The following is a 25,278-nucleotide window of genomic DNA, read 5'->3' on the forward strand; positions in this document are numbered from 1 at the left end:
GTAAGTTGAGTCATGTGACGTCTTATAAATCAAAATGTCTGCGCCCATAGATCACAACATGTCTACCGATGAAAAAGATATACTATGTGAGATTGAAGCAACTGTGACAACTGGATTTGAGCCAACGGCTATGGAAGAGGCAGTCGAAAAGTTAAATGCAGAAGTTACAGTGTCACGAGGTCGAATCGTTTTGAAGGTCCCAATAAGCAAAGTGAAAAAGGTTATTTTCTAAATTTATTTCATAATCATAGTTGTAATTTACTAAAATCTGGGACATAATACACCTTGTCTATTTGGACATCACAAAGGTTTCTGTAAAATTTTGACATAATCTTCAATTTGTTGAAGGCGGTCACTATATGGTAGAAGTAGAAGTTGATGTCACAATAGAAAATGTCTGACGCCACAAAGGAAAAGCGATTATTGTATGAGGTCAATAGTCCAAGTGTTGCAGATTCTGTGTCAAGTGCTGCAGATTCTCAACTAGCGATAAGGTCTATACATTTAGTTATCCTCTTTACAGTATTAAAAGATGTAAAATCATTAATATACATCACATAATAATAGCTACATGCACATGAGACTGTACTTGCTTGAAAATAAAACAATTCAATTAGAAAATCTCAAGTTAAACCTTGGTTTTCAATATACCAATCTCGAGTTGTTTTTTACTGAATGAGTTTCACCGGTTGACCCCAGGTCAATTTGTGTAAATGACGTCATCAAACAATTAGTTAATAATGTGACGTAGGAAATTTACGGGAAAGTACACGAAATTGAAAGTCGCCTTTGTTGATATGAGGGTTATTTTTATTGTTTAACTTGTTGAACATGTTGAAATGTGGATGTATTGATACATGATTGAGGATCTGGATGCAGGGGGTCATCATTTCTGTATTTCTTTATTTTAATTTGTATTAGCATGAAATAGTTATTAAGGTAATTTTTAATTTTTTAAATGTACATTTTTTTGTACAGAATGATGATTGAATAACCCTTAAAACTATTACAATGTACAATTAATTGCCTGACAGTCTAACTGTAAAATAAAAAAAAACTCAATTCAACCACTTAGACAACCTCCAGGCACATTAAGACAGGAAATAATGTTTGAACAGGGCAAATAATATATGTACATTTATGTATGATAGTGATTATTTTGTTTCAGGTTCTAGAACTTGGTTGTGTAGACAATTGTTATGTTCTAATGACCAAAGTTTCAGACTTCAAGTTTTCTGAAGATGAGGTAAGTGTATTATTGGTAGGGTTTTAAGAATAAGAAATAAGCCCTATTTAGCATAAATTTTAGTTTGGTAACCTCTTTAGTCCTGGAGGTGTTTGGTTTAAGACAAGTTTGACTGTATATTTTTTAATGCAATTCTTGCAAGTTGTCTTATCAAATACCCATCATTGCCCATTGCTCTTCTTCTTCAGTTTTGAATTGTTCATCTATAGCTAAACAAAATATAGTAACCAAATCTTTTAACAAGCACTCAATTTACCTAAAGTTGTGGACTTGCATCTAGTAAGAGCACTTTTCAGTAATTTATGTCATGAATTCATAAATTTACTCTAAAATTTTGAGTTTATAAGTTACATTTGAAACCCATGTTTAGGGACTAGCACTAACTCTAATAATTCTTAAAGTTAACTATAATTATGTTAACTTTAGTTAAGTTTGATCACAAGTGAAACCAGGTGAATAAAAACTGCTATTCATTGCAGAGAACCACTGCTTTTCACCAGGAAGGGGAATAACTCATGTTGAATTGTAGTTATAGAGTCATTCAGGATGCAGGAAAGAGCTATACATATGCTACTTCTAACTGCTTGTCAATAACTTGGGGTTACTTTTACTTAATTAACAATATTATTTTTAAATATATGATTCATACATTAAAAAGACAGAATTACACACAAAATTAGACAAACTTAACTTCTTGGATTCCAAAATATATTTCAACTTTGTGTAATATGTATTTATTTATGATTTAGCTTGAGAGTATGGCTCGGCTCAGAGAACTGGTAAAAAGTGTGGACTGGGAGACTGGTTTAAGGGCATGGAGGGAAGTGTTTACATTTAAACAACCAATCAATTCTAAACCAGATATTATCCCTGATGTGTTAGGAGAACCACAATTATCTTCCAGAATACACAAACCTAAAAAAGGAGACAACGGAGGGAAGAAGTCAAAGCGACAAAAGATGAAAGAAAGGATGGAAAAGAAGAAAGAGGAGAGGAAAAAGTTTGAGGAAAGTAAAATTTCTTCAGATAACAATGTTGTTGATAAAGATAGTGTAACCATGGTAACAGGATTAGAGGATATAAAGAATTTAGATAAAACGTCACAAAGACTAGTAAATTATAAAGAGGTAGAGACAGTTGAAAAAAAGATAGAAGACAATTTACAAGATGCTCAGACAGCTGAAGATGCAAAACAAGTTTTAAATACAGAACCAGTGTCTAAAAAGCCAAAGCTGACAGAATACAGTCCAGATAAACCTGCATTCAGAGTTACTTGTCATAGGACAGGACTGAATCATAGTTTTGATTCTATGGGAGCACAGTCAAATTTCGGTGGTGCTGTTTACAATTATTTTAAATGGAATGTTTCAATGAAAGAGTTTGACATTGAGGTTATGTTATATATAGATAGTAACGATGTGAGAGTTGGTTTGGCTTTAACCAGGCAGAGTTTGCACAGAAGACATACCATAGCATTTGGACCAACAACGCTGAGACCAACAATAGCTTATAATATGCTCAGGTAAAACAAAAAGATAAAGACAAGTAATAACATTTAGGATTCAATGAAAGACCTTTAAGTTATAAACACCACATATTTATAGAAACCCTTTTAATTGAAATGCAAAAAATATAATTGATGGCAGTGATTCACGTTGAAATCAATGAAATAGTAAAGCTAAGTTATCACACTGAGGGTATCATCAGCTCAGTAGTTAGTACATAGGTACTGACATTATTTATAACAAACCTTTCTAAGATTGTCCTTTTATAAATTTAGAAATTATAAAGAAACTAAGGTTTCAACTGCCTCAGGCAAAGTTGACCTTAGATGGATTTGGCTATTTGTTAGGTCCTTTTTAGTCATATATCTCTTCAACTGTTTCGGTTCTTATACATCCTTGGCTTTAAAATATTTGGCTTTGAGCATTCCTGATGAAGATGAATCCAGAAAAGTGCTTTGGACGCATGAAATTTATAACGTGTTGTTTTCATTTTTTTCAGTAATCACATTAAATATAGGAATTACTTTGAAACTAATTAATTGTATTTGGGTCAACTAATATGCTTGATTCTTATCATTTCCATAATTGGGGAAAAAAAGTCATTTTTATGTCATTTACAAATTTCACAGGCAAACTTAATCTCTGCATAATTGAACTGACAAGGTCATTAAATATGATTATGCGGGCTTTAAATTACAGAAATCATCTCTGTATTTTATGTACATTATTTAATCCTACCAACAAAAGTACAATGTACAATGTATGTTACTTTTATCATTTCTCTTAGCAGTAATATGGAAATCATCCCAATTAAGATATCCACCCCTTTGCTCAATGTACAGATGAAGATTTTATACCCAAAAACATACATATCACTTAAAATAATGTCAAATAAACAAATGATTGTAATAAAAAAACTAAGTAATCATGATGATGTAAGACCAAGAATTCAGTCATTTACAATAAAAGCAAAGGAATAACAGTGAAAGCAAGTACAAGTAATCAAAAACGGGTAAGTAAGTAATCTTTAGCAAGGTACTCATACAAAGTTGAAGTAGATGCTCTTAATCCACTCTCTTTGTTACAGTATATTTCCTTTGGCTTGACAATATAATATTTATTTCAGTGATGTCCCTAACAGGATAAGGAATTCAGCTAAAAACCTCATATTGTGATAATCGCTGTATCTGGTTATTTATGGCCCTTCTAGTATCTTGAGTCTGCAGTTACCATTTTCATTGAATTTGTGGTTACACTCTGAATTTTATGAAAGTGATAGTAAGAATTATGAAACTTAAATTTTAGGATGTGTAAAATACAGCCAGGGGAGATAATTTGTGATCCAATGTGTGGCAGTGGTGTCATTCCTATACAGGTATGGTTTATAAAGTGCCATTTTTTTGTGGTTGCTTTATACTGCATTCATCAAACATACTACATTGTAATGTTTTTTTCTGAAATGTTTAAGAAACACTGCTCTTTTCATAAAAATTACAAAAAAAAAAAGTTTTTTATATTAGAAAAGAAGAATATGGTTGGTTTTTTTTCCATGACAGGAAGTCTCTTGATACTTGACAAACCTCAAAGCAGAAAAACAGTGCTTTTATTACTGTTCTTCATCTCAAATTCACAATGCGTCTATCAACACGGACCTAAATCTCACACAAAAGTTCAAGATGGGTCATGAAGGGGAGTATGTGAAGGAGATGAACAAAAAATAACAAAGTAGCTTGCATGTTGCTTTTCAACCAATTTGCACGAAACACATTGAATGACAAGCTGGAAACACGAAAATGAATTAATTAGCAATAGCAAACACATTGAGAGAAAAAATTCTTTACCACCAACTTCAAGATGGCACCTAGCACCAGTTAGATATGAATTGTTTCCTGTTGTTGATAATACTGCATCTGTGCATTGAAGAACAAGGATGTGAAGTAATTTCAACAAATTACTATGACAGAAGAAAAAAATCTACAAGATACTGTCATGATTTGCCGGACAATATAACTGTAAAATACGGAGAGAGAAAAATTCACCCCAACAGGTTACATTAAAATATTTGTTAGATAACTTGATTTGAAATATTGTATTTATGAATAAAGCAAATAATTTGGATGGACTGCATAACAATTTTGATATACATTAAGACCAAAAGAGAAAAAGTAGAGAAGCACACATGAGAGAAGTTATCTCAAGAATGATACACCATTGCTACTTGGAAAATATAAGAGAACATACTTCAAGCATGGAAAAGTATCTATTGTATAATTGTATGAAAATAAGGCAAAAACAAACTCTAACAATGCAATGGAAAAAAGGGATATATATATTGAATATCTATTATGATACAAAAAGTCCCTATATATGTGCTTAACAAAACTTAAAAGCAAAGACAAAGTGCTTTTATTGCTGCCATTACAAAGTTGAATTGGCTTCCACACAGAACACTCACTGTAAGTTTCTTTTATCAATATCCTTCTTATGGAATATAGATTTTTCAGTTGGTTGGATATGCATATGTTTTCAGGGGTGTCCAAGATTCCAGTGAAAGTTATTTTTTATTACTAAGAGACTTTTAAAACAGGGATATAGTTATCAGATATTTGTTAAAACCCTTACTAAATGTTATTACAAAGGGCACATTCCATTTGCACCAATTTTTGAAAAATGCAGTATAACATTTGCGCCACAGGGTTGTATTTCATTTGCGCCAGAAATAAAAACTGTTTTCACACCAATTTACAGGTAAAATAAAATGGAAACGTTTTAATGTAAGTCATATCTTGAATACAAGGCTAGGATAAGAAATGTAATAGAGTATCCTCCCTCCCATTGGGTAAGTAAGTGAGTTCATATTCATTTCTCATACATAACTAAGAGTCACTAAACACTACTAAAAGGTGTAAAAAAATAGTATAGTGTTCACATGTTAAGGTGCCAAAATGGACATTATTCATTCAGAGATAAATAAAGGAGGAAATACATCTGTAATTTTTTAAGACATCACTTTCAAGATATCTTCTGTATTGAAAAAACAGAGACAAATCGTATAAATTTACCATAAAAAATAGCAAATCCAGAATCTCAACAGATGTTGACAGCAAAAACCATTATAAAACATTGAATGATACAGTCAACCACGATTTAGACTAGCAAAAAGTACAATCTCAGCATTTATAACCTAATCAGTGTTTAATCTTTTCATTTTGATTTATTGATGATTGCGATTTGTGATGTGTATGTTAAATTAGTATCAATAACTATGTTGTAACATTGTACATAAATTAGGCCGTTAGTCTTCTTGTTTGAATTGTTTTACATTGTCATTTCGGGGCCTTTTATAGCTGACTGTGCAGTATGGGCTTTGCTCATTATTGAAGGCCGTACGGTGACCTATAGTTGTTAATTTCTGTGTCATTTGGTCTCTTGTGGAGAGTTGTCTCATTGGCAATCATACCACATCTTCCTTTTTTATATTATCATTAAAAGTCTCTTCAATATAAATCTGTTATTTAAACTATATTTACCTATATTTGTGGTGCAAATGAAACATATTATTTTGGCACAAATGCTATACAATGTACTAGTATGGTTTGGCACAAATGAAATGCCAATTGACGCAGAAGCAAATCTCCGATTCCAATATTGGCAAGAATATGTTTAAAAATGGTTTTTCACTCTTAGCTTTTTATGGTTATATAATTTGTATTCCACAGATCAAAAGGAGGGAGGGGAGGGTTAAGTGCTCAAAAACTAGATTAATCAATTCACATGTTCACAACCCTGTTGGATGTGAATAAACTTGTCAGTCTCATCTTATTGTTTTGGTGAATTTGTTCACAACTTGTGGTAACTCATGGCAATTAAGAGCTTTACATATTGTTTAGATTGTCTATTGTTGAAGACTGTAGGTTGACCTCTAGATAAGTTTAGATTTTTTATGTCTTTTGAAAAGTGCCAAACATTTCTCTTTTATACATATGTGTAGGAACGCAAAATATGCATTGACATATTCAAAACCTACCGGTATTGTGTTTTGTAGTGAATACACTATTAAATCACATTTGCTTCATGGAATGATTGTGAATATGCTGTTGTTTTTTTTTTTGGTTTTCGAAAGTTATGGTACAATTATTGCTGGTATAACAATGATACATAAAGAAAATGAAAGTATGGTATCCTTTAACAAGAACAGTTTATGTAATTGATTCAAACACCTATGTGTTACAAAACAGTAAATACCGTATGAGATTTGAGTGTTTCTGTTGAAATTGATTGTCTGTGGTGGACAGAAGTGTGTTAACGATACCCTCAAGGCAAATAGATGTGTTAATTATTTAAACCCATAAAAGTGTTTTTTAGATCTAGAGTTGGTCATAAAACTGCAAATATTGTTAATAAGGTTTTGCACATTAAAGAATCTATAGGATAAACCTCTTCCGAAGCGATAGAAATAAGTAAAAAAAAAATCAAAGACAAAATTCAGTCAGAAAATACTTTTATATGACATAAGTAGAATTAACACATTTAAAGCTTACCATGGTTATGATATTGATCATAATGTTTGACATTTTTTAAAAGGTGATAAAAAATGTGGCATTAGATTGCTATTGCTAATCTGCTAATTTTACATGATATTGAAATGCTAGTGTTGTACATACCTGATCATGAGTTGTCATTGTTTGACATATTTACCTACGTTGGCCTTTACATGGTGATAATAAAAAGTATTGGATTTTAATATTTTTCCAAGACATTTTGAGATTTATCAAAGTTCATTCATTATTAAAAGTTAAAGTGTAAACAAGTTTGTCAGTCCTGCTGGTCTAAGTTGTAAATGTTCTGTGAATTAAATTATTGTTTAATCTATTTGTCAGTCTTTTAAAAACTTGATAAAACTGATTATTTACATGATTAATTGTGAATTGTTTTTATCAGCTGCAAATACTAACAAATTCCAATAAATGCTCATAAATCATGTGTTTCTCAGATTCATAACATCAGATTAGCCCAAGTGTAAATGATGCAACACTCTTATTTCACTGTAGTTTGTAAAATTGCTCCATAATTCAAATAAAGTTATACTTGTCAAGATAATTTTTAACTTCAGTCCAATATGTAATAATGACACAGTAAAGGAATTTATTTCAAAGATGACATTTAAGAGTTTTGAAAATGTCTAGGATAAAGTACAAAAATTTACAATGTAGCATGCTTGCTGAAATCATTATTTTGTTCGTTGAAGTTTTAAAGCATCAGTATTCAAGTAAAACTGACATTTTTGTCAACATGTTGTCCATAGCCACAAAGTACTTTCTGAAAACCCTCCTATAAAAATATGCTCTGAGGTCACTTCAAATTGATTTTCAGTTCAGTTGATTTAAAGGTATCAAGTTTTATCTGTTGAGAAAAGAAAAAAGACAAATGAAATAATCAAATTTGAATATTGCACATTTCTGTTTATATTTGAAAAGAAACATCATAAAAAAAGTAATTGCCTTTCATCTTGTTGATATTGTTTAATAGTTGAATACCATGATATTCTGAATCCATCAGTTGACTTATTTGTCCTACATCTTTTAAAAGATTCGTACAAATTTAGGAATGTGTCAAGTATTGTCAATATCTATCATCAATTGATCTCTTAGTTAATTCCCTTTAAATGGAAAGTGTTGTTCAAAGTCAGGAATGTAATTGTCAATATTCTTATGGTCTGTCAGATGACATGTTCGTTTATTTTCAAGTTTTTTTTTTAGAAAAGTAACAATCACAGAAGCATTACAACTATTTATTGTTATATTAAAAGCTTTCTTGATGATTTAAGATTTGATGGGTATATTATACCTTCACACTTAGACAGAACTGTCATTGTCGGCATCTAATTTCCAATAATGTTTACATAAACTTTGTCATAAATTGTCTGACTATACTCAGATAATTGAAAACATCAATTTCATTTTATTAACAAATCCAATTTAAACAATAACACTGAAGTTTTGATTGAATTTACTGATTTTGTACAGAAAAAATAAAATAATAGTTGACACTGATACAGATTTATAACTCATTAATATGTGAAAGCTATGGTAGAAGCATATTTATCTCTAAAAGCAATGAAAGTTACATACGAATCATGATTTATATATTTAAGACAGTGAGGGAGGAAAAAACGAATATTTATCCAAAATACATACGTATATATGTGAGAGGTGAAGCTTATTGTAATATTGTTAATCTTAAATAAATTTTACTGAGGTTTTAAATTAGTGAGATATAGTTGATGTATTAAATGATTGATGAGAGAAGCACACTTAGTTACTGTTAAGCAACTTATTTTTGTGAGCAATTTGTTTTCGCGTCTTTCGCATGAAGAAACATCACATGAATATAAATCGTTGGGAAAAGATAAAACTTGGGTCTTTCTTTCTAGAAATACATAAAAAAAATCAGAAAATTGTGAAGACAAGTTGCAGTGATGTGGGCTGGAAAGGACTAAATGCATAAAACAAGGAATTATTTGAATCTGGAATAATTTTGAATTCTGGAAAATTGATTTGAAATGTATGATGAAAACTAACCCAACTAAACAGGGTTAGCCATGCGTGCATGGCTAAGGTTAATTTTACTTTCACTATCATTTCAGTATGAACTAACTAACCCCCCTTAGCCATGCGTGCATGGCTAACCCTATTTAGTTGGGTTAGTTTTCATCATATATTTCTCATCAATTTTCCAGAATTCAAAATTATTCCAGATTCAAATAATTCCTTGTTATAATAAGTTATTCAGGAAAATAAGTTGGTTTACAGTATCTCCCTTGCAAAGTTTTATGGTAGATGTTTTAAACTTTCTACTTTTGTCTGTACCATTTCGACAGCAGTGAATAATTACTGTTATTGTATGTTTTTTTGTTTAAGTTTACATCAGAAATCTAGATTGTTGGCTAACAGTATAATTCTCAGTGTTTCATACAGTTTCAGACACAAAGTCGATAGATGGAGTATCATACACTAATTGAATTGTACTGATCAACAGCATACACATATTTACACCTCTAAATTAGCTTTAGACTTACTATTAAGAATTACAACTTGGACACAATTATTTTAGTGGTTGCATTATGATGACCAAGCTTGTCCATATTTGACCTGTGAAGACCTCTAAATATCTATTTTTTTATCCTTTATTATTTAATGAGTGTTTCAATGACTTTTATCTCAGATCTTATAGTAGACTTACCAGCTAGCATGCCATTTCTAGAAAACATATGCGGTTTGTTGAAAATATTGGCGACAGCAACCCATTTACACAAATAACCAAAAGAAATCTTGAGGACAAACATACAGTCTTCAACAATAGACAGGTGTTGATACACTATGTCTAAAGCTCTAAATTGTCCATAGTCTATACAAATTTTATAAAAAAAAAAAGGGGGCCAAAAACAAGCATTTTTCTAGTTTCCAGATAGTAACTTGTGTTTAAGTGTATGGATCTCTCTAAAATTGTACTACAAGGTTCTATACCACAAAGGGAAGGCTGGGATTAATTTGGTGTAATTACTCCAAGGGGGAGGGGGGTTCAAAAAGTTTGGGGGGATTTTTTTTTCCAATTTTTTTGGGGGGTTCATATTTTTTTCTTCAAAATTTTTGAAATTTCAAATGATTGCACAGTATTGCGCAATAGCAAGAAATCTTCAATTGCACAGTATTGCTCAATAGCACAGTAGTGGGCAATAGCAAGAAATCTTCAATTGCACAGTATTGCGCAATAGAAAGAAATCTTCAATTGCGCAGTATTGCGCAATAGCAAGAAATCTTCAATTGCACAGTATTGCGCAATAGCAAGAAATCTTCAATTGCACAGTATTGCGCAATAGCAAGAAATCTTCAATTGCATAGTATTGTGCAATAGCAAGAAATCTTCAATTGCACAGTATTGCGCAATAGCAAGAAATCTTCAATTGACAGTATTGCACAATAGCACAGTATTGGGCAATAGTGAGAAATCTTCAGTTGCACAGTAATGGGCAATAGCACAGTATTGCACAAAAGCACAGTATTGAGCAATAGCACAGTATTGCACAAAAGCACAGTATTGAGCAATAGCACAGTATTGCACAATAGCAAGAAATCTTCAATTGCACTGTATTGGGCAATAGCAAGAAATCTTCAATTGCACAGTATTGCGCAATAGCAAGAAATTTTCAATTGCACAGTATTGCGCAATAGCAAGAAATCTCCAATTGCACAGTATTGCGCAAAAGCAAGAAGTACTGAACAATTCATATTTGGTCAACAGCTTGACAGTGATGAGTTGTAACGTATGAGGTGTTTAGTGGGTAAAGATTGCATTCATGCAACCAAAACCATTATGTGGCTAGCTTGATATCTCTATCTTCCAAGGTTTATCACTACCTTTGATATTTGTGACATCATTGTGCTGTGAGGTGAACATTCTTTAGATCCTATCCAGCCAATATCATGCTATTTATTATTGATATGTTTGAAAAATAATCAGATATTCAAGTTACAAAATTTAGTGTATTAAAAAAAATTTTGTATATGCAGTTACCTTACTTGTCAAGGAAACTATTTTATGAAAGAATTACATATTACAGTTGTACATTGTGTATGAATCTGTTATAAAAATAGGTTCAACTACAAAATGTACAATAATAAACAAAGGAAGATAACTCTAATTCAAAATATATAATTAAGCTAAATGAAATTCAATGTTTAATTTGAAGCAATCTTTACCCTTCAGTGCTCACAAGCACTTTGATTAGGATATGTCAGAGACCTACTTCATGTTTTCCTATACGTTTAGTTGCAAGTGGGGGGATGCTTAGTACAACAACACATGTATGCATTCTTACCTTTGGTCGGGTTGTTGTCTCTTTGACACATTCCCCGTTTCCATTCTCAATTTTATTATTGTGTTTATCATTTTTAGCTATGTGAAAATACTGTCAATTCAGAAATTATTGTGTTCTTTCATTATTGCAATTTTTGAAGACTGAACAAAAATGTGAGATTTATCATTGCGAATTCAGTAAAAGTTTCATATGGATATATGTATCAGATATCAGAATGCAAGTTCTTATTATTGCAATACTCTTCCAGTCGCATTATTCGCATTAATAAAAACCTTGCAATAATTTCTGAATTTACAATAGTAGCTGAGGTTGAAAACATTGTGCATGACTTGAAGGGGAGTACACTATATCTTCAGCCAACACTACTAATTTGCATAGTCAATACATAACACAGCTGTTCTTACTGACTGTCAATTTTTAATTAAACCAGTATAAAAGTAATCTCAAAATATTCATTATTTGAACTATAGCTTGAAACCAACGAGCATTTCTTTAATACTTAAAAGTACATAAGTAAATTTTATTCAAAGCAGATGACAATGGTTAAATTTTTACTTTAAGTTTTATGGTCATTAATCCTTTCATAAAGCGCATTTAAGATACAGGCAACAATCATGTTAAGCTCCTACTACTCAAGTGAAGAAACTATTGATTGTACTGTTCAACTGCAAACTATTAACAGCAGCTATTGGTTGGACTGTTCAACTTCATACTATTAACAGCAGCTATTGATTGGACTGTTCAACTGCATACTATTAACAGCAGCTATTGATTGGACTGTTCAACTGCATACTATTAATAGCAGCTATTGATTGGACTGTTCAACTGCATACTATTAACAGCAGCTATTGTTTGGACTGTTCAGCTGCATACTATTAACAGCAGCTGTTGATTGGACTGTTCAACTGCATACTATTAACAGCAGCTATTGATTGGACTGTTCAACTGCATACTATTAACAGCAGCTATTGATTGGACTGCTCAACTTCATACTATTAACATCAGCTGTACTGGTTATCAGGCAATAATTTTATTTTGGATGTAACACGTCTTCTGATTGGCTGACGTTGTTTTGTTTATCAGCTCATAGACATAATTTTGTCATGTGACCGTGATGTCATCAATGTTTTTTCATGGTTTACTCCGGTTTAAAATGGAATTTAGAATTAAATTATAAGAAATTACTGTAATATTTTTTCTGTCTATTCAAAATAACATAAAAAATGTGGTGTACACTTTAAAATAACCTGCTACGCGAGTTATTCAGTGTGCACCACATTTTTGATGTTATTTCTTCATAGACAGAAAAAATATTACAGTCATTCCTTAAATGAAAGGTTTTTCCAGAAATTATTCATTTTAACTATTCTTAAGTAAAGAATTCTAATTATCAAAGAACATTCTTACAGAGAGCTCTATAATAATGTTAAATGTTTTATTTGTCAGGCAGCATTATACTGGCCGGAAGGTACATATTTAGCTGGAGAAATTGTCAAAAGAGCTATTGACCGAACAGTAGAGAACGTAGAATATGTTAATAAATTACAAGCAGAGAAGGAAAAGTAAGTCAAGCTAGATAATTTGAAATTACTTCAAATATTGAAGTAAAAAAGCAGCTTCACAACTCCACCAGAGACCAATTGACATAGAAGTTCACAACTGTAGGTTACTGTACAGCCTTCAACAATGAGTAAAATCCAAACTGCATAGTTAGTTATAACAAAATGACAAATGTAAAACAATTCAAACGGTAAAACTAATGGCCTGATTTATGTACAAAACAATGAACGAATAACAAATATGATATACAGGAACAAACGACAACCACTACATTACAGGCTCCTAACTTGGGACAGGCACATACATAATTGTTTTAAGAATCCAACCCTCTCCCTATCCTGGAACAGTGGTGTAATGGCACAACGCAAGAACAAAGTAGGCAAAACAACAAACAAAAAAACAAACATGAGAAACAGCAATAAATGACAACCACTCAGTTTCAGTCTCCTGACTTGGAATAGGCGCATATAGAATGTGGCGGGGTTAAACTAGTTTGTTGGCGCCAAACCCTCCCCCTAACCTTGGACAGTGGTGTAACAACAGTACAACATAAAAACAAGCTATGTAAATCAGTTGAAAAGGGTTTAACTTATCAGATCCATACAGAGCAGAAAAACATCAAACAAAAACACAGATAGTACGTGGCAGGGTATTTATACATCCCCACAACAAAAAAGACACTAAGTACAGATCTGAGAGCACTTGCAGTTACTGAAAGCTAGTTCAAAGCCAATAACAACTAATAAAAAAATCATGCATCTAAGACTTAAATATCAATTAGTACACATCCAACATCCAATGGATTTAGTGTAAAGACGTCATTAATAGTCAGAGAAAAACATGACCTTGTGCAATGCATTTTTAAAAGAACATCCACATTACTTTTTTCACAATATTTGATCAAACTTTCCTCCATGTTGCCAAACTATAACTATTGCCATGATGTTATTCATAAAAACATGTGAACACTGAACCATCACTTACGAGTTAATCCATGTCCATACAAAAAATGTAAGATTCTATGCCAAGCTGGACAGTAGTTTTTGTAAGTTTTGTTTTTTTATTTAGCCTTTTAAAGAGTTACAATGATTACAAAAATAGACCTGCCAACTATCCCGATTTATGAGGGATATCCCCATGAGGGGTGTTGACATGAATCTTTATTATATAAACTGAACACTCAAAATAAGCATTCAAATGAGTTAAAAGGGTATTTAAGCACAAACACACTCATTTAAACAATATTGTAGTGGATTAAAATCACTGAAGACAATATAAGAGGAGCATTAGGTCCTCTTGCACTTAAAATCCCCAATGGAGATTTTGAAAAGTTGGCAGGTATGAATCTTACTATTTTTATCTTACAGTAACACATTGAGCATTGTAAATCAGCATGTAAATTCTAATTATAATTACTCTAAATTTAGGTATTTTTCCAATGTTTTTGAATTGTGAAAAATCCAACAAGATTGATTTCATATTCATTTTTTGTAAATCACATTTTTAAAAATTTTGAATGAATTATTTGTATAGGCAACTTCTTGACATTTCACCAATAAATCTATCATTTTTGTATATTGATAAACAATTACAATGAGATTTCTCTAATTTACAGTATTTAAATACATTAAGATTATTTTATGTAGAAGTCCACTTAAGAATCACAAAATTTTGAAATTATTTGATACTCCCTAAAAAAGCTATAACATTTTGCTATTCATTTTTAATGAAGAATGGTTATTTGTATTTGACAATATACCTTATCGCTATTTATTCCTATTCAGATAAGTTCTAAAATTACACAACTTTTCAAACCAGTTGAAGCTATCTGGAGCCTTGTTCAAACAATGTATTGAGCATAAAACTTTTCATAGAGACATGTTCAAACCATCGTTAACACATCAAACAAAGCATTTTCAATGACTTTAATTTGTCTTTTGAAAATTGCTTCTTAAACTATCAAAATTTTAAAATGTCCACTTTCCAAGATTTTTCCTCCCTCAGCTCATTGCTGATGACCTTCATTTGTTCCACTTGACCTCAACAGGAAGTTGTCTAAGTGAATGTTTTTCCCAGATTGGACTAAATAGTGATAAGGTGTATATTTACTCATCCTGCACTGTCTGTTAAAAGGGAAAATGCTGTCTGCATTTTATTGTGAATTAATGAATTATTTCCTTTTATATTTTTTTTACAAAATGTTCTATAAAAGTTATATCTTCTAATACTAATATCAGAAATATATTTTCTATTCAAAGTATGATTACTAAATTTCTAAAAAGAGGACTTCTATAGAAAAAATTTAACTGTTTTATTTCTTTCCAAATCTTATTTTCACACTTATATGAATATAAAATAAGGAGATGTGGTATGATTGCCAATGAGACAACTATCCACCAGATACCAAATGACATGAATTTAAAAGTTTTCCTTGTATTTGTGTTCACAGAATAGATGAACAGGTTTTGTCATACATATAAAAATCTTTATTTTCAGACCAGATATTAAAGTACAAACCATTAAATGGGATGCCAGTAATCTCCCTTTACAGGATGAATCAGTTACCGTGTTTATAACTGATTTGGTATGTATACATCTTTCTAGTATAATTTGTTACAATAGAATTTAAAAAAACCAAGCAGCAATTGGATAATATTTCATTAAAAGATTCTGGTGTTGAAATGTGATTCCACTTATGGTAATTTAATGAAAGATTGGTATATAATATCCATCTTTGAATGGTAATATTTACAATGGTAACCAGTATAAGACATATAGCCATTACAGTTATTACTTGGTGGCAAAGATTAAATAACTATATTTTAGAATATTTTGCTACCGTTGATTTGCAAATTCTAGATTGCCATGCCTTCATAGCACTAATTGATTAATCACTTGTTTTGTCTATGGACATAGAGTTTTGACTAGAATTACTTCTAAAAATAAAAATGAGTGATATTTAAAGTCAAATGATAATGTATAAGTACATATCACAAAAATATACTTTGTCATTTAAAATGGTCTAAAGGTGTGTTTGCACGCTACAATTTTCTTTCCGATTTTTACCTGTGGCTCTGCTTTCAACTAAAATCGCACAGTGTGAACACTAAAATTGGATGTCCTTTTGCTAATCGAATGGAAAATCATATCGTGTGAACAGAACGCTGTACTATTTACCTGGGCGACAGTATCAAATTGGATTGAAAATTGGATGGAAAATCCTACCTTGTAAAGGCCATTCTATAAATAATGTGTTTAATTCTAAAGTATAACAGCTATGTTGATAATTTAAAAGAAATGATTTAAAAGCTTATCTTAATTTGATTTATTCTTTCAGCCATTTGGAGTAAGGTGAGTTTGAATGCATGTTTAACATGCTAAATGCAGTAATTCACATTTTTTAGTCACCAAAGTTAATGAATTGACAAATCATTATAAATGAGGAAGTCAAAATAATTACAGGCATAATTCTAAAATTCATAATCATTAATTACTAGTACATGTACTTTAAACATGAAAAAATATCCATTAATAAAAATACACTATAAAAGGTATAGCTTTTAGTGAAAAGACTACAATTTTCAATGTACTACATAATCATGGCAATGTATACCAGTATTCATCTTTACAAATCTTTTTCATAATATACAGCTACCATGACCAATCTGTATTCCATTGCATAGAAATGTTTTTCTACTAAAGTTTGAGATATAAAATTACAGCAATGTCAAAAGGAAAGAATTTCCACCAGGCAAAGTTGTAAACATTAAACTTCTAATAAAAAAAAAACAAATTCAACAATGACCAGATTTTGGCAAAAAAATCATCTGCAACAAGTTATTATCATACTTGCTGTCTTTATTTATTTTCACCTTTTCTGTAATTGAATGGCCTTAAATTTCTAATTAGGTTATATATATGAAGTAATAGTTCTGTAGGAAACTGTCTAATGACTTGTAATCTGCTCTAATCAAAGTATGCATATTAATATTTTTGTTTGATGTATTTTGTAGATTGGGTTCTAAGAAAGAGAACTCTAGTTTATACCCTAAAGTACTACATGAGATGTCAAGAGTGACAAAACTTAAATCAGGAAGGGTGTGCCTTCTGACCCAGGACAAAAAGGGAATTAACAAGGTAATATTTCTTACTGGTAAAATTTGGTTTTCTGATTTACCTCCCTTTAATTTGTTTCATATGAAAACTAGGCAGTTGTAAGATATCATCTATTTAAATCATTTTACTGTGTTTTTTACAAACATGTTGCTGAATAAGGTTTAGTGCAATTTACAACATCCTAAAATCTACTATTATGTAGGATAATTAATGAAAGATATGGAAGAAAGATAACACCTGATAAAGTCAAAATATTTTGGTAAATTGTTATTTTTCAGTTTCAAATTTTATGCAGTTGTAGTGAATATATGTTAAATAATAGTTTCTGCTGTCTGTTTTAATATCATACAACAAAGAATGTTTAGATGTAAGAAGTTTAAAGGCAATGAAGATGAGCTCGTATGTAATTATTATCAGCTAATGTTGATGTCTCGACAGAGCTGTATTTATTTAATTCTTAGACAGTTCATATTTGTTTCAGGCCATGCAGTTAGTGTCTAAGTACTGGAAAAGAACCAATGCTGTGGGGATCAACATGGGAGGACTAGCAGCCTGTGTGTATATGATGTATCGTAACAGTGAAGTTTTTGACAAATCTCAACCTTTAGTGATCCCTAGCTTTGATGAGACGTCACCAAGTAAAAATTACAAGAAGCTTCAGACATTAAGAGAAGAAAAAGAATTATCATGAATCTCAAACTGTGCTAATATCTCTCACTGGTAAAAAGCAGTGTGATTCAAATTACTTTTCCATGGGAAAGGTTCAAATGTTCTCTCCTTTTCGGCAGCTAAATAAATTCAGACTTACTTATAAAAATAAACACATGTCTCACTTTCCTGTCTTAGAAATTTATTTTCTTTGGTTCAAGGAATTATGAATCCTTGAAAGTTCAGTATACACAAACGACATTCTTGTTCATCAAGCCAACAATAGGGTCATAAAGAGGAGTTGTTCTATAAATATGGTTTCTGTTCATCATTTTTTAATTTGTATGAATTTAGTTTATTTTTGTTTTCAGCAAAACAAAGAAATTAATTAGTCTCTGTTCTTTTCATTTGTAACTTTCATAAAGTTAGCAAATTTAGAGCTTGAAATGCACTGCGTCAAACAGTTACAGACTTTCCGTAGAGATTTTCTCAACCTGAAATAGGTTTACAGATGTATTGATATTCCTTTGCATAAGGTCAATTTCTATCCAAGGCAGCTCATATTTTACATAGACACTTGTCTATTATCGATAACCTTATATTGACCTCTAGTTGTCTTTTGGTTCTAGTGTCTATGGGTTGCTGTCTTCTTTTATTAATAGATAATTAATCTTTGTTTTTTTCAATGATCCCCAAGAAAAAAAAGAATAATGAACCATAGAATGAATAAACACATTGACTATTTTTGCTTTAATTTTATCATACATAGCCTTCACTATTTTTAAAATACAATCATGTAAATTGTGTAAAATAAGTTTGCCCAATGGGGAATACAACACATTCACTGTTCATTTTAATTTTTAATGATGTCAAGCACATGTATGGTAAGTTTTGACGTAATTTATGGTCTGTTCTCAGTAAATTACACTTTATAGCATTTTAAGGTCTAATAGGCTTGCAATATTACCAAAAAAAGCTATTTTTGTTTACAATGCAATAAAAGGTTATATAAATTACTCAAAAATATAACTTCTCCTTAAACAGATGCATGTAACTTAAGAACTTACCAATATGATTTTAAAGCAATGCCAGAAATTTAAAAAATACACAGAATTTAAGTTTTCCTGGGCATTGAAGTCATGATTTTTTTATTAATCATAATTCAGAATAATGAAGCGCATTACTATTTGAGATGATAGTATGCTATTAAGGCCATTTCATATCCATGTTTATTGATTAAAGGATGTACCTGATGTTTTGTGCAGGATGCCAATGTTCTTGACTTAAACACTCTTTTCTAGTTATGGCTTATGCATATACATGTAATTGCATTCTTCTGATAATGCATGCAATGTTGAAATAACAGAATAGTGTTTGCTCTCATTTGGAAACAACAGAAAAAAAATCATTTCCAAATATTTGGGTTGTCTTTTTATGGTTGTTTGATTAGATAGAGGTATTTTTTCTTAGAAAAGAAATTGTCACAATACATTTATTGAACAGTTGGGAGATTACATCAATAAAAATAAGGGCCTCGGTGGCCGAGTGGTCTAAGTAGTTACTACTATCACTAGCCAGTCAACACTGAGGTTGTGAGTTCGAACCCCGCTCGTGCGGGTGCACTCGACTCCAATCTTAAATGACTAGGATTGTCAGTTTTCCTATAGAAGGTCGGTGGTTTTCTCCGGGCACTCCAGCTTCCTCCACCAATAAAAACTGGCCGCCACGAAATAACCCAAAAGAGGTGCTTAAAAGTGGCATTAAAACACTAAAAATCAAAAATAAAATCAATAAAAACATGAAACAATTATAATACACTTACAACATGTATATGGTAGACATAGACAAAAGTTTCAGAGTTGCCTCCCCTGAAATGCAATGAGATTCATTATCATGGAATTTTACTTACAATATTATCTATCAACGTTCGTGTATTGCAATAATAAAAAAACAAAATTGAACCAAAAAATCATTTCTTATATTACATAAAACAGTATCTGCAGTTAACTTCAAGTTTTGTTTATGACAAAAAAAACAAACCCAAAAAACCTTTAATAGGGCCATTCCAGGAAAAATGTATGGGGAGTTTGACAACAATTCCACTCCACCTGTAATTTTGATTTTTATTTGTAACAGAATTGTATTAGGTTCAACCCTTAGTATTACCCATAGAAAAAATATGAAGTGTTCAAACGCTCCCATACATGTTTTTCTTGAATAGCCCTAAATAGATTCTAAATAGAACACAAGCTTGAGTAAAACCGATGAAAGCAAGCAACAGATATTATAATATGAAAGAAAATGCAAAAAATATATAATGCACATACATTGTTGAAAAATGTAAATTTATTATAAAGAGTATTTGAAACCAGGAAGCATTTTCACAGCTAGTATTTATACACTTTATTCTCCAACAAAGTAAATTTATTATTTTTATCCTTCAATTTAACATAAATTTTTTCATGTTAGTGGTTTTTTTTTTTTTATTTCAACTTGTCTGATTTTTAATAAAATTGACTTAGCTTGGACATGACATAAAACAGTAATATAGATCAGTTCTGACAATACTGTTTGTGTTGTTGCATCTGACAGAATTTTTGACTGATGTTTGGAAATCTAACCTGTATCACAATGGTGCTGTTTCAATATTACAAATTGGATTAACTGTTGTCAGTTCCATTGATCTATAATTGCCAAATTTGCAGGATTTTCCAGTTTGCTTTTATCTGTGTACCATATAAGACAAAAATGTCAAGTACATTTAATTTCATCCATGTCATCTATACAAATTTTAAAACGTTCGAAAAACAAACAGTCAATAAAGTATCATCTCTACTCTTTAGCATAAAATTATCTATAACAAATAAAATAATTTAAACATAAACTAAAAATAACATTTTACACTTAATAATCACAAAAAAAAGAAAATGCACCAAATAATGTCTTGACTAAATCTAAAATGCTGCATGTTATGAGATTCACATTAATCTTCTGAATATTTTTCATGATCCTCAGCTGTAGCCTACAAAAATACAAATAAGGGAAAACAAATTAGCATCTTAAAATGACAAAACGGTTAAAAAAAGATGAAATGAAATAGTAAAATTTTTCAATACTTTCAAAATTATATTTATTTTGTTGATAATGTTTAGTATGATGTAGTTTAGTCACATTAATGTAGAATTCTAATATGAAGTTCTTCTTTCGCTTTGGAAACAAAGCCATGTTCTAATTGCAATAGAACATGGGTTGTACGTGATAAGACGTCACAATTGAAATTGCAACGTCAGTTGTTTTTTTAACAACGCCGGAGAACAAAATGGACATTTGTGTTAGTGTTGCTCGCTAGGAAATTAAATAAAAACATTCTAAAAGTAAGTTTACATGTATCTGTTCATTTTTTATCGTGAAACGGTTGATTTTCTATATCGTTTTGCTTCATAAAATCAAAATGACTGCCTTTCGAACGTGCATTGTATGCCCTCTTAGAAGTACAAAAGTTCAAAATTTTCCTATCAGAATTGAAATGATTCTATCATGCCATGCTCTATGCTCATTTTAACATGGGTAGGCATTATATTCATCAACATTTTACAACACTCGGTATATGTTAAAATGAGAATAGAGTATGGCATGAGAGAATTATTTCTTAAATAATATCTATGATGTGATTGTCAATTTGACATCATTACCTTGTCAAAATTGACTTACATAGTTTTTGATGTAAAATAATGTCCTTTTACACATAGGTTTTGATAAAAGTAAATGTGAGCATCAGTCTTACACTAACATTTACATACTTGTATATAAAAATCTAGGACAGCTATTGTGTAAATAAAAAAAAAATATGACAAAATCTCAAAACGAGGCTATCTCTAAACTTCTAGATGATATTATCCCTACCCTATCTCTTAATACATGAGCCTTTGTGAAAAAAGATGGAGATTTGATAGTCTCCAAACAAGTCTCATAGATAATTTGTACAGTGAAAACACAATAAACCTTGCACAGACAGACAATTTTCTTTTGACATCTTTGATAAAGGTGCAATAAAGTTCTTCTCAAGCTACAAACAATCTAATCTTCTTTTGAATAGAAAGGGGTATATATTCTAAAATCTGTGAACAGGTACAGTCAAACCTCATGGATATACAAATCTTTTGTTTTAAACATAATCAGAAGCTTGCAAACTACATGCTACTTAAAATATTTCAGGTTTTCATAGGATAACGAGATAACACAAAAGTCATACATAATACAGAGCATAACTATAATTTCATACTCGGCTGAGCATGAAAAAGGGTGAGGAATTTCACTTCTATCTATATCTGTGCCTCCTCCACACTCCCCCATCTTCACTAAAAAGAGAGGAGTGGCCAGAATGTAACCCTTGGCTAGAAAAGATGCATTGCTCCATCTGCCCTTTAAATACTTTATTTCAGATCATATATATTCTATAGGTGTAAATACCTCTGTCATGATATAGCACATGCTTTTTTCTTTGGACAAGAACATCTTTCATGTACTGGTACATCTTCTAAGACAACTTCTATGTGACGTCCACAACCTTCAAATAAATGTAAAAATCAGGCATTTTCATGAGGTCTAAATTTACATCATAATCTGGAAAGGAACAAGTATTTATTAGGGAGGGAGTGACTATCTAATGTGTAAACATGGAAGTTTGGTCATTCCGCAGTGACAAAACATCTTGCAACAGGCAAACAAATACCAAAATAGGACACTGCATTTCTTAACCAATTTTTACCATTCATTTTCATGTCTTGTCTTGAATAATGTTTTTATACCCCCGCCGTAGCGGAGGGGGCATTAAGTTTTACCCTTGTCCGTCTGTACGTCCGTCCGTACGTCCCAAAGTTGGTTTCCGTTCTCTAACTTTAGTTTGCCTCAACTAAATGTTATGAAACTTATACACAATGGTTATTACCACAAAACACAGATCAAGTTCGAATTTTGGTGGAGTCACTTTAACCGTTGTAGAGTTATGCCCCTTTATAAATGGAAAAATTGCAAAAATTTTAGTTTCCGTTCTCTAACTTAAGTTTGCCTCAACCAAATGTTATGAAACTTTTACACAATGCTTATTACCACAAAACACAGATCAAGTATGAATTTTGGTGGCGTCACTTTAACCTTTCTAGAATTATGCCCCTTTATAAATGGAAAAATTGCAAAATTTTTATTTTCTTCTAAATATCAAGTAATTTTTAAAATTGGAGTTATCTTCCTTTGTCCATGATTATAGTTGAATCAACTACAATCAATGCTTTATACAATTCAATGTTTAATTTTGACTTCCACTGATAAAACACAGATCAAGTTGAATTTGGGTAGTGTCACTTTAACCATTATTGAGTTATGCCCCTTTATAAATCAAAAGATTGCAAAATTTTTAGTTTCCATTCTGTGACTTAAGTTTGCCCCAACCAAACATTATGAAACCTAAACACAATATTCATTACCACAAAACTAAGATCAAGTACAAATTTTTTGTTTCCGTTTTCTAACTTTAGTTTGCCTCAACCAAATGTTATGAAACTTATACACAATGCTTATTACTACATAATACAGATTAAGTACGAAATTTGGTGGCAACACTTTTACCATTCGTGAGTTATATCCCTTTATAAACATAAAAATTGCTGAATTTTTCGTTTCCGTTCTCTAACTTTAGTTTGTCTCAACCAAAATATAAAACTTATACACAACAGTTCTAGAGTTATGCGTGTTTACAAATAGAATAAAATGCTTCGCTCGGCGCAGCTTGATAAGACCGCAGAGGTCGAACCCTGAACAGTTAGGGCAAGTATAGACACAACATTCAAGCTTGATACAGCTCTGAATTTGGATTGTGATTAAATATTTGACACAGCATAGGTTTCTGACACAGAAAGAATGTGGTCTAAGAACTTGAATTTTTTTAATTTACCTATTATGGTCCAATGTCAAAAATCAAAATACATGGTTAGATTCAGCATATCAAAGAACCCCATATATTCAATTTTTGTTGAAATCAAACAAAGTTTAATTTTGGACCCCAACTTGGACCAACTTGAAAACTGGGCCCATAATCAAAAATCTAAACACATGTTTAGATTCAGCATATCAAAGAAGCCCAAGAATTCAATTTTTGTTAAAATCAAAAAAAGTTTAATTTTGGACCCTTTGGACCTTAATGTAGACTAATTTAAAAACAGGACCCAAAATTAAAAATCTAAATACACGGTTAGATTTGGAATATCAAAGAACCCCAATAATTCAATTTTTGATGAAATCAACCAAAGTTTAATTTTGGACCCTTTTGACCTCAATATGAACCAATTTGATCGCGGGGCCCACAAATAAAAAATCTAAATACATGGTTAGATTCAGCATATCAAAGAACCCCATATATTCAATTTTTGTTGAAATCATAAAAAGTTTAATTTTGGACCCCAGCTTGGACCAACTTGAAAAACTGGGCCCATAATCAAAAATCTAAATACATGTTTAGATTCAGCATACCAAAGAACCCCAAGAATTCAATTTTTGTTAAAATCAAACAAAGTTTAATTTTGGACCCTTTGGACCGTAATGTAGACTAATTTAAAAAAACAGGACCCAAAATTAAAAATCTAAAAACACGGTTAGATTTGGTATATTAAAGAACCCCAATAATTTAATTTTTGATGAAATCAAACAAAGTTTAATTTTGGACCCTTTTGACCTCAATATGAACCAATTTGATAGCGGGCCCACAAATAAAAAATCTAAATACATGGTTAGATTCAGCACATCAAAGAACCCCATATATTCAATTTTTGTTGAAATCAAACAAAGTTTAATTTTGGACCCCAATTTGGACCAACTTGATAACTGGGTCAAAAATCAAAAATCCAAATACATGTTTAGATTCAGCATATCAAAGAACCCCATATATTCAATTTTAGTTGAAATCAAACAAAGTTTAATTTTAGACCCCAACTTGGACCAACTTGAAAACTGGGCCCATAATCAAAAATCTAAACACATGTTTAGATTCAGCATATCAAAGAACCCCAAGAATTCAATTTTTGTTAAAATCAAAAAAAGTTTAATTTTGGACCCTTTGGACCTTAATGTAGACTAATTTAAAAACGGGACCCAAAATTGAAAATCTAAATACACGGTTAGATTTGGAATATCAAAGAACCCCAATAATTCAATTTTTGATGAAATCAAACAAAGTTTAATTTTGGACCCTTTTGACCTCAATATGAACCAATTTGATAGCGGGGCCCACAAATAAAAAATCTAAATACATGGTTAGATTCAGCATATCAAAG

The 25,278-nt window shown here is 31.1% G+C and overlaps 1 protein-coding gene and 1 long non-coding RNA gene across 2 annotated transcripts in view; one reads left to right on the top strand and one right to left on the bottom strand.

Moving 5' to 3' along the window:
- Nucleotides 1-18,140, top strand: LOC127707576 (tRNA (guanine(6)-N2)-methyltransferase THUMP3-like). The gene is made up of 9 exons (XM_052212175.1): nt 1-220; nt 1,169-1,246; nt 1,996-2,768; nt 4,057-4,126; nt 13,076-13,191; nt 15,686-15,773; nt 16,527-16,540; nt 17,203-17,326; nt 17,787-18,140. Exons 1-9 carry the CDS (start codon nt 35-37, stop codon nt 17,994-17,996), a joined length of 1,659 nt encoding a protein of 552 aa, XP_052068135.1. The 5' UTR covers nt 1-34; the 3' UTR covers nt 17,997-18,140.
- Nucleotides 1-25,278, bottom strand: part of LOC127707833 (uncharacterized) — a 164,265-nt gene that overhangs the window by 87,310 nt on the left and 51,677 nt on the right. The window lies entirely within an intron of this gene.

Source organism: Mytilus californianus, unplaced genomic scaffold (assembly GCF_021869535.1).
Source record: "Mytilus californianus isolate M0D057914Y unplaced genomic scaffold, xbMytCali1.0.p SCAF_1, whole genome shotgun sequence".
NCBI classification, from domain to species: domain Eukaryota; kingdom Metazoa; phylum Mollusca; class Bivalvia; order Mytilida; family Mytilidae; genus Mytilus; species Mytilus californianus.

Excerpts from the sequence above, each read along its gene's own strand:
- LOC127707576 (XM_052212175.1), top strand. The coding sequence starts at position 35 with ATGTCTGCGCCCATAGATCACAACATGTCTACCGATGAAAAAGATATA. Across the intron at positions 2,769-4,056 it reads ATAGCTTATAATATGCTCAG|GATGTGTAAAATACAGCCAG; the intron begins GTAAAACAAAAA and ends CTTAAATTTTAG. Across the intron at positions 13,192-15,685 it reads TTACAAGCAGAGAAGGAAAA|ACCAGATATTAAAGTACAAA; the intron begins GTAAGTCAAGCT and ends CTTTATTTTCAG.